Here is a 10,832-nt window from a genome sequence, read left to right as displayed (position 1 = left end):
TACCTTTTAATACCATAATTCAGACTTCTCTAGCACAAAGGGATGATCAAATATTTTTACGTGGATTTTTATCACAAGCAATACCACATGCCTAACCCCCACAAAGTGGAAGGGATAAAGGATAACTGTGTTATCTTCTTAGTTTACAGTCAAGCTAATACCCCAAAAGGCTGTTTGGCACATAGACTTAATAATGAAACTAAATTGTAGTAGCTTTATCTATTTATCTCATGACAAAAGCCGAAGACCATGCCATCAGAGAAATAATGACATGACTTGCACTAGACTTTGTTTTGAGTGAGGGAGGGCTGTGCAGGTCACCAGCCTCCCTTCTCCTCCAGAGCCATCTGAATCCAGTGACCAGATATTCATCAGGATGACTGGAGATGACCCAGGATGTGGCAGTTGGGGTTAAGTGACTTGCCGAAGGTCACACAGCTAGTGAGCGTCAAGTGTCTGGGATGAGATTTGAACTCAGGTCCTCCTGATTCCTGCACTGGTGCTCTATCCACTGCACCACCTAAGCTGCCCTATTTCCTGATTTCATATGTCCCTGAGAAACGCAAGCTTTAAGTAGTGTTTTCTGTTAACAACCCCCTATTTCTATGTGCTTTTTAAGTGTGACAAAGCTCTTTGCTTACAATCATCACTTTGAGAAGTAAAACAAGTGTTTTCAGTCATGCTAGAAGAGGATATTGCTCAAGGTCATACAAGATGCTAGGACAATGCTAAAACTGGGACTCACATCCAGCACCAAACTATCCTTGGTAAATCCCATGCTGGAATTTAGGTCTAGCAAGTGATCAGTTACAAGGAGATCAGTTACATTCCTCAGTACCTACAAGACTCTTAGCTGAAGAAACATACACCACAAATTCAAAGGTTCTTATATCCATTATGAGTCATTTATTCTGATTTTCCAATTTCAAACGAGTTGTTACAGATGAACATTTTTCTAATAGTTTTATTCTTCCAACCATATTTTAATATACACAGGTCTCAATCTCTGAAGTGCAAGTCAGTTTATTTTTTGGTCTTCTCTGAAGTTCCTATTTAGAGAAGGAGAAAAAAATGAATGAGAAACTTGAGTCATGAGAGAAATTTATTTTCTAATACTTTCTAAAGTTCCTTCCTACAAACAGCCCTGCGAGAACAGAGGCAGGTATTATGATTACCCCACCACCATTTTACAAGAACACTTGGGCCATGATCTGCCTAGTCAAGTGGCTACTAATTAGTGGAATTACAAAGAACTGGCACTCCTTTAATCCCCACAACACCATGGATGCCATGAGAACTAAGGAGACTGGTCTTAATTTAGCCACTAAAAGAAATGCAGAAAACATTTTCTCCACTTCCAAAATCAGTTATCAAATTCTTCAGAAGTGGACATGGGTTCTTAAGGAATTAACTCCTCCATACTGGCAGACTTACATTAATTAGTTATCCAGGTCAAGTCTCAAGTTCTCCTGCCTCCCCAGGAAATCATTCCAGGTAAGGGAGTGAGTACACAAGCACAAGCAGGCTTCAGTGGCTGCCTCTAGGGAGTCCTTAAGTCAGACACCATGGTCCTTGGCCACCTTCCTGGTATTATTGCTTCACTTTCTTCAACCTGTCAAAGTAAATGGGCGTTATTAACCCCATCCACACCAGGGCTCTCAGATGCCCCACCCCACCACCCCAGAAACAGTTCACATCATTTACAAGGGTTTCACAAGCCATTCACTGAACCCATCACATCACAGAAGCACAGTTGTGGGCAAAGGTTTCCAGGGCTGGCTGATATATACCAGCCAATGTCACATTTCATCCTTAAGCAGAGAGAGTTAAATCACTTCTGATATGGCTGCTTAGGGAGAGTGTGGGCTATGGGGAAAAAATGGCAACAAGGAGATGGCAAAGAAAGCTACACTTAAGTAAGTGACTTAATGAAGTCTAGGAAGATTCTCAATAGATGAATAAAAATCCAAAAGGCAGGGAATTCAGTTGTTTCCAATCTTGCTTACATACCTACTAGCAAGACATGACTGTGTGCCCAGCTCTGACCCATGGAACGAAATATCTGTGCCACACACCAAGGATTGCAATAGGCATGATTTTAATTTGCTTTTTTTTTCTCTTGGTTGACTTAAAATAGTCAAAAAAAGGAACATTCCACAGGCACATTAGACTTTCAAATGAGCTCTCAACAAGAGGAAGGATGCGGACATGAGCAAAAGGGAGTTACCTCGAATTACAGGACTATTTCCACATATGAACTAGCCAAGAAAGCAGCCTTCGTCTCAGAGGTTTCTCTGTTGGGAGGCACAACACTTCTTTTCTCCAGGGACACTGCAGTTTCCATATGCTAGCAGAGAATTCTTAGAACTTGTAAGGCAAGGACAAAGCTAGCTAATAAGTCAATTTCTTTGTTGTTGATTTTTCCTTGTCTACCTTGGAATACTGTGCTACTCCAGTTATCACAAGACTTTAGATTCTAGACTAAAATTTGTCAATGTTTTGATACAATGGTGCTCAATGGTTACTGGATTTAACTTGCCACCAGTCCTCTGGCTTCCAAATGAGTCAAGTGACACAAATGAGATTACAGTTAATGCTTGCCTATTCCATGTGTCTGGCCATGCAGACAACAGTGCAACAGGTTGTCATCCTCAAAGAGTGAAGTCATGTTTAATGTACTCAAATGCCAGGACCAGCATGGCCTCTCTTAATTTCTCAGTTTGGTTTCTGTTGGTTAGAAGTTTGACTCTCGTCAGCCAACTCCTCCACCTACACTCTCTGCCCTGTGGTCTGCTTTGTCACTTGCTGTCAAAACGTCAGACATCCAGCAAAGGGGTGTGTTGTGCATTGAAAGGTAAATGTCAGGAGCACAGTTCATTTCAGACGGTCTTTTAATAGGCTTCGTAAAGCCAAAGAAAACTGTATACAAGAATTCCTTAACCACTTCAAATACAATATCAATGGAATATGCATACTTCTTCCAGTAAAAAAAGGACAATATAAATAAACATTTTCAAGAACCTCTTTTATGGAAAGTTTGCAAGTCTATTTCTGGGTAATTTACAGTATACAGTAAAAATACCTTTATGCAGAGTGAACATACAAGCAGTTTCTCTTTAGATATACCAAGGTGGTCTGCCTCTCCACAAACCCTCACGGCTGCATTCCTACCTTGCTACACTAAAGGAAGGTTACAAAAAGTTGAAGGTAACGCACTTAAAAAAAAAAAAAAAAAGCCAAACCTCCACAGCTTGTTCAGCTTCCCGTGAACATTGAATTTAAGGTCCTTTTCTAGCTCAAAGAAAACCGAACCAGGGCCCCCAATTTCACAAGTTTTTGTTGTAAAAAGAAAAAAAATTTTAAAAAATTAAAACAAAACCAAAAGAAAAAAAACAACAAAAAAGAAAACCACACCTTGGCTCATGACGAAAAGGAAAAAAAATCCGAAGTGCTTTCAAAAATGCTTTAAAAAAAAAAAAAACACTCGAGAACAGACAAGAGCTTTCTTAAAAGAAAAGTCTAATTAGGCCATCTCATGTCCGAAGCTGTCAGGCTGTGTTTTGACAAGATCAGAACTGATAATACTACAAAAGTGAATACAAGTAGATGGGTACTACACAATAACGATTCAGCGAAGCTCCAAAAATCTTTATAAATACAGCCATTGGAAGGACGATCTTGATTCAGGAAGGATTTTTACTCGTTGTGTGTAGCTGAGGACAAGAAGCAGGCACAATTGTAAAGGCACTGAAGCACATGACAAGTTGTAGCATTTCACTCCCCTGAATTACTGCGGAGGCTAGGCCACTACATGATCCTAAGGAGAATCCCCCCCCCATGTCTAAAGCGTGTTAGGACACTCCGAGGTCTGCATCATTAGGAGGTCAGAGAAGGGGACATTAAAGATGCTTTGCAGCTTCTACTAAGGCCTACACATGCATTAACACTAAGTAAGTTCTTTTTTTCTTTCTCTCTCTCTCTCTCTCTCTTTTTTTTTTTTTGCAGAAAATGGTTCCTCGCACCAAGACCTGACAGAATGGACTTGTTCCTTACGGGAAAAGCACCGTGATAAGGTCTGAGCGTTGAGAGCCTTAAAGTTACTTCCAGAGATCGGTACAAGGTCATGGAATCAAGATTCAGAGTTCCCACATACATTGGCGGCGTTCCCTTTTGAACCAGGACTTACCATAACTGTCATAGCTGTCTCTGTAAGACCCTCCTGAAGACCGGTCACCATAACCTCCTTGACTCCTGCTAGGAAATCACAAATGGGTGAGGAGTGAGTTTGGGGTCTTTAAACGGCTAGCTGCACAGGAGTGATACCTTCTGCACAACTACATTTCTTCACATAATTACCAGCACCAGTTCTAGTACTGAGGATCAATGGTTTCATAGTTAAGAAATGGACCTGAGTTAAGTTTGTAGTATGCCAGAGGGCCCTAATCATAGCCCACCATCCTTACCTGCTGCTGTAATAGTCTCTGGAACCTCCATATCCCCCACTTCTTGATTCAAATCTGCTCCCCCCATAACCACGGTCTCCACCTCCTATGGCACACAGAAGAGAAAGAGTGACTGTGACTATCAGCATTTGCAGTTATAAACACACCAAGTTGAACAACGCAATTCCACCCCTTACTTCCAGCACCTACCTCTAGAAAAACCACGGCCTCTACCCCGGCCTCCACGGAAGAAGCCTCGGCCACTGGATGAACCTCCTCGGTACCCACGGGATCGGTTTTCTGATGATTTGCCTGCCTGGTCAACTCTAATCTGCCGCCCATCAACAGACTGAAAAGCAAGTATTTTGAAAGATGAGCTTTAGCGTTCGCAGACATGGGGATCTGTCATCTCCACTTTCATTATTTTCAAGTCTCCTCCTTTCTATTGGCTCACTTCCTACTACCTACAAACATATCCATGAATCTCCCATCCTGAAAAAATCCTCTTCTGATCCTTTCCCCCAACCTCTACCCCTCCCTTCTGCCCTTTGTGACTAAACACCTTGAAAAGGCCATCTATAATAGGTATCTCCACTTTTCTCTCCTCTCTTCTTAACCTTTTATAACTTGGCTTCCAACATCATCATTCCACCAAAACTGCTTTCTCCAATTACCAATGATCTAACTGACAAACCCAACAGCCTTTTCTCAATCTTCATTCTTCTTGATCTGTCTAAACCTTGACATTGCTAATCACTTTCAGTTTTCAAGACACCACTCTCTCCTAGTTCTCGTATCTCTCTTGGTCTTCTTTATTGGATCCTCCACCAGATCACCCTCTAAGTGTCTCTCACAGTCTCCAGGCCCTTTTCTCTCTCTAGACTGCTTCATTTGGTAATCTTACCAGCTTCCATTTTTATTCTCAAATTTACTTATCCGCCCCAAATTCTCTGCTGAAAGGCTGGATTCATGGTCAAGACTCCTAGAATCTAGTCCTAGCTCCATTAAAACTTTTGATCTTTAACAATTCACTCTGTGCCTCAGATGCTCAGTTGTAAAAGGGAAGGCAGTCTTTCAGATTGTTTCTAAGGTCCTACCACACTCTTAATATTTATTCTGTATTTATTAAGCACCCAGGTGCAGAGCTCTATGCTTGGGAGAGACACCATTCCTGTCCTCCTGGAGAGGATAGTCTACTTTAAGGATAAACCAATTATAACACAAAGGTAATTAATCATTTAAATACATGAAAATAGGTCTCAGGGAGAAATCAAAAGGCTTCTTATCGAGAATTTGAGTTAGGTCTTACCATGAGGAGGAAGTCATAGCTAGTCATAGGAATAGCTCGAACAAAGGTATGGGAGGCAGAAGAGCACTGGGGGCGTTCAGAGATAACAAAGAGTAGGCTAGTTTGGCACATGGTAAGGAAGTAATATGATATTAGTGCTGGAGAATAAAGTGACAACAGATGGTGCAAAGCCTTCAATGCCAAACCTTAAAATAAAAAAAATTTATACTTTAATTGGGAGGCAACAGAAGACCACTGAAAGCCTCTGAGGAGAGCAGTGATGTGACTAGAACTATGCATATGGAAGCATAATGACAGCAAGGGAGAGGTAAAAGCTGAGACAGAAGACCTGGTAGGAGGCAAATGAAATAGTCCAAGAAGTTGGTCACTGAAAGCCTAGATGAAGCTGTATCAGTATCTGATTCCAATGAAGTCATCATGAGAATTTTGCCAGCCCTTACCTTTCCATTCATGGCCATCATTGCATCTTTAGCATCGTCTATGTTCTCAAATGTAACAAAGCCAAAACCTCTGGATCTCTGAGTTTCCCTATCTTTCACAACAACAACTGGAAAGGAAAGAGGCAGTGATTAGTCATTATAAAAGAATTGAGCCAACACCCCCAACTAACCCCATCTCCTATTTCTCAAGCAAGTGAAACTCTGAAATACAGGAACTTGATCCAAACTCACCCTCAGCAATCTGTCCATACTTGGAGAAGACCTGTTCCAATGACTGTTCATTGGTATCAAAACTCAGTCCACCAACAAAGAGTTTTCCTTCATCTGATGCCATCTTGACCTAATGAAAAAAGTTCTGTTTAGAGCCAAGCTGCTACATTTTCACCTATTTGTTAAACTCCCAGTAACTGTGTTGGCTTGCGCAATACTGGGACCTGGATTATAATCCCCAAGAAACTAACCCTCCCACCTGCTCAAAACTATATCAAATTTGTAAACAGGAGCTGGAGGGGAATTTGGATGGGGCAAAAGGGAATATCAGGACACATTTTATAAAAAAAGCACACACAAGTAGATCTAGTTCACTTAAAACTAGGGTTCTCAATCCGGGATCTATGCCTAAATTCCTTTGGATTCATTCATTAGAATGTCACATCAAGGGCCCTTTCCTAGCTTTGATAAGGCAAAACAAAAAAAAAAAACCTCAGACCAGAACAGGGACTTTAAAAATAGGCAAAGTCTCCCAGGGCCTGGACAGAGTTCTCTCCCTTATAACACCCCGCCCAAAGCATGAAAGAGCACTGATAGATCTTACACTATAAGGTTAGAAAGAGCTTTTCAAGCAACAAACTCAATACTTTCATTTTACATATGGGAAAACTGATGCCCAGAAAAAATTAAGCAATTTGTCAAGGGTCATATACGTGCTAAAAAAAAGACAAAAACAAATGAGAATAAACTAAATGACCCTGGTTGTACCTTCTTGTTCCTAAGATGGTAGCTAGGATCCCATGAGAGATTAACATGGTATGGTGGGAAAAAAACAAAGAAATTAAAAATCAGGAGCCCATGGAAAGGTTTTACAGCCCAAAGAGGCCTCTGACATGCGTAATCTGGTTCCCGAAGTGCCTCCCCTAAAATCACCGAAGAGCCAGGACCCCAAATTCAGACTCTCCCCACACCATTCCAACCCCAAGGCTGACACTCGCTACCTTGGGGGCAAGTCCCTTCCTTCTGTGGGCCTGTTCTCTAGTAAAAAACATTAAGCCTGGGGTTAGGTGCTGTGCGCGGGACAGAGCCTTCTTTTTACATCTTTTACAGGAAGCCCCAGGACCACTTTGTAGGAGGCGTCAGGTCCGGAATTGACCAACTGACCTCGGGGTCGCTGCTTAGGGGCCGGGTGGGCGGGGCAGCCGGCAGGCCCGGGATGGCTTGGAGCGGCGGCCTTGGCACGCCGGGGCCCAGGCGCCCACCGCTGGGGCCGGGCCGGGTCTGGGAACGGGCCACTCCGGGGCCTAGCCCGCGGCCCAGATCAAGATGGCCGCCGACCACGTGGCCCGCAAGTCTCCCGGAGCGCCTGCCCCTGTCCTAAGCAGGAACTAATTCTTAGATGCCCCCCAGCCCGGCTTCCCCTTAAATCAGGGCCCCTCTCTCTCGTTCGCGGTGCAGTGCGCCCAACGCCTCCCTCCTCCAGCCCCCACTAGCGGCCGCCTCCTTCTGCGCATGCGTGAGGAGCCCCCGCCTCGCCTCCCTGCGCCATTCCATCCGGGCATCTCCGGCAGTCCCCGCCATTTCACTAAGCGGCCCGCCAAGATTCTCGGCCGCCATTTTGCGGCAAAGCCTCAGAGAACTCGCCTGCCCCGGCGGCCCCTGGGGACACCGCAACGGCAGCAGCCCCTTACTTCGGCTGTCGGCCGCCGCCACCGAACCCACCCTGACCTGGCGGGCCGACCCGTCCTGCCCACAGCCGTATCCCAGGGGGGCGTGCCGGTGCCTAGGCCCTTCTCCGCCCAGGCGCTGGGCCGCCCGTCTTCTCCTCCCTCTTGCCTTGATTCCCCTCCCCCCCAGACCCCGACCACCCCAGGCCCTGCCAGCTCCGCAGGCTCGACCAAGTGGCCGGGGGCGGGCTCCCTCACCGGTGTGTTGGATGGGGCGGGAAGGATAAGCGATATCAGCGGACAGACCAGAGCCACCTGAGCCTCCTAACGGGAAAATGAGCGGCGCGCCCAAGAGCTCAGCCTTATATACGCCGCCACGAAGCCACGCCCTCTAGCCCCACCCCCAGAGCCCAGAGGGCCAATCGAAGGGGACCAAAGCCGGACGCTGATTTATATTCATGAGCTTCGGCGAGCTCCCTCTCCCCCTTCCCGCCCCGCCCCGCTCCTCCGAGGATGTGTAAAGGGATTGGTGGGGACTTAGCCTGCCGCTCGTCCGCAGTCCCCCTCCCCTCCGGCTGAAGAGGCCTCTAACCCCAGGCTGCCGAAGAGCGGTGGGGGGGGGGGGCAGGAAAGGAATTGGAGGCGGGGCTAAAATCACGCCCCTTTCTGGGAGCTAGAGGCGGGGCTGACCCAGTTTGGCGCGCTCTCCCTCCGGCACTGCGGCGGCCGAACAAAGGAGCTGCTGGGAAAACGGAGGCCTCCCCTGCCATCTTGGAGGCCTGGGCCCCGCCCCCTCGCGGGGCCCCGCCCTCTCGGGAAAATCATCTCAGACGCCCCGCCCAGAGACGTCCGAGCTCCGCCCTCCGCGGCCCCCAGCCCTCACCACGGGAAATCACTGCTCCTCCATATCCCCACCCCTCCACCCCCTCCCGGAAAGCCCGCCCACGCTCGAGTGCTCCGGGGTTACGCCTCCCCCAACCTGCTAATTACTCCCACTCCCCCCGGGGGCTGCCCCGAGTCTGGCAACGCTCCGTGGCCCCAGGGGATCCCCTCCCCCAACCCAGCCAATCCGCCTCCTGGGCCGCGGCCCCACAATCACCCCCCTCCCCGTGCTCCCCTCCTCCCCCATCGGCCCGCACAGCCACCCCTATGCCCGTCAGTTACCGGTGACCCCGGTCCCCGCGCCAGGGGTCATCCAGGACCCTTCCCTCTTCTCCATCCCCACATCCACTCACTCACCGAACGCTCTCATTGGCTGCACCCCCTCCTGCCTCCAGCCCCCTTTCCACCCCTGCATCCCCCGCGCTCCGTACCGCGGGTGGGAGCCCCCCCCGCACACCCCGTGACTCTCGGGCCCCCCGGGAACGACTAAAGACGCCACTTTATCTACAGCGCTTCTCCATTACCTATTCGTCTGGCCCGTGATCCCCTCCCTGCCAGGTGGAAGCGATCAGCACCTGCGGATGACCCGCAGCCCTGGGGTTCCCTCTGCAGCACAGGCGGGGGCATCCGCGCGGGGACCGCCCCTCCCCCAGGGCTAATCCGGCCCGAGTGACCCTGAGCAAGTCCTGGGCACAGGGGGCGTGGCGACAGCAGCTGGGAATAAACGGAGATCACGTTTGTGCACGAAAGCGTTAAGGCTCCGTCTCAACTGTAGCCATTCCACGTTTGTACGTTGGCAACACGCACGTGCCCCCGAGTCAGGGAACGCTGTGCCCGAGCCCGGCCTCCGCCCGGGGATGCCCCGCTCCACCCGGCCCTGGCACGGCTTCTGGCTGCCTTCAGAATGCCACCTTCTGCCAGAAGCCCGCCCGGGCCTCCTCCGACCTAACCCACCTATACCTCGTTTGTACCTAGTCCCCAAATGGTCTCTCGCTCTTGAGGTCAGGACTGCCCCTTGCGCTGTGCCCTGGCACATAGTAGGAGCTTAATAAATCCTTGTTGACTTGGATGTCCAGGTAATAATGGTCAGGGCAGAGCTCTGTCACTTGCACCCTGGGCTCCAGAGTCCAAAGGTTGGGGGGTGCAGTGGGGGGCTGGAATAAAAAGAAGGGGGCGGTGGGAACATAAGGAAAGAGGAGAAGAAACTTTTGAAACACCATTCGTCCAAGTTTTATCTGTCGTGTAACAGAGTTCAGGTCTTAGTGATTACGTTACTTTCCAAATAAACACAAAATGCAAGTTAGAACCTATCAGTCAAGTCCACTAAGACCTTAGGAAGCAAGTGTTGGCGGGGGAGCATGCTTTGCACCGCTGGGAAGTCCAGCATGCATCCACAGGAACATGACTTGTGTACAATATGATACTATAAGGTTACATGATACAATGTTGCATCATCAAAATTTCAATGCAGGAAAGAACCCCACAAGTTTACAATACGTTATTAAATTTATGTGTTTTGGGAAGTGATGCCAATTTCAAAAAAAAAGTTAAAAGGTTAAAGAAAGTAAATTTTCAGGAGGGTGCTGAGTAATTTTTTTTGAAAAGTAGTAGGCCAAATACGTTTGGGAACCTCTGGAGTAGCTGTTAACCCGGGGGAAGGGGGGATCTTTATAGCAAATATTTCTAACAAAAGTCCAACACCTAAAAAATAGAGAGAATTGATACAATAGAAGAATAGGAACCGTTTCCCAGTAGTCAATTTTTTGTTTTGTCAGTTTTCAAATGACTAGGTAAAAGAATGTTCCCAATCATTAGTAAGTGAAATATAAATTATGATAACACTGAAGTCCCACCTCACACCTATCAGACTGGCAAAGAAAAA

At 47.4% G+C, this 10,832-nt stretch overlaps 1 protein-coding gene across 10 annotated transcripts; it reads right to left on the bottom strand.

The window, feature by feature from the left end:
• Nucleotides 1–883: 883 nt before the first annotated feature.
• CIRBP (cold inducible RNA binding protein) lies at nt 884–9,742 on the bottom strand. Of its 10 annotated transcripts, none has more exons than XM_072601384.1 (8): nt 8,327–8,492; nt 6,423–6,531; nt 6,192–6,298; nt 4,653–4,791; nt 4,464–4,548; nt 4,187–4,254; nt 1,435–1,612; nt 884–1,049 (listed from the first exon to the last, which is right to left on the bottom strand). In XM_072601384.1, exons 2-7 carry the CDS (start codon nt 6,523–6,525, stop codon nt 1,608–1,610), a joined length of 507 nt encoding a protein of 168 aa, XP_072457485.1. In that variant the 5' UTR covers nt 6,526–6,531; nt 8,327–8,492; the 3' UTR covers nt 884–1,049; nt 1,435–1,607. The 10 variants fall into 10 exon arrangements, with proteins under 10 accessions (XP_072457485.1, XP_072457486.1, XP_072457482.1 ...); XM_072601385.1 differs by having other exon boundaries at nt 4,187–4,251; XM_072601381.1 differs by lacking the exons at nt 884–1,049; nt 1,435–1,612; nt 8,327–8,492 and adding exons at nt 2,874–3,713; nt 9,475–9,742.
• Nucleotides 9,743–10,832: the final 1,090 nt, after the last annotated feature.

The sequence above is a fragment of the Notamacropus eugenii genome, chromosome 4 (genome assembly GCF_028372415.1).
Source record: "Notamacropus eugenii isolate mMacEug1 chromosome 4, mMacEug1.pri_v2, whole genome shotgun sequence".
Classification (NCBI taxonomy): domain Eukaryota; kingdom Metazoa; phylum Chordata; class Mammalia; order Diprotodontia; family Macropodidae; genus Notamacropus; species Notamacropus eugenii.
Note: the sequence above shows the minus strand (reverse complement) of the source record. Positions and strands in the feature narration are given on the sequence as shown.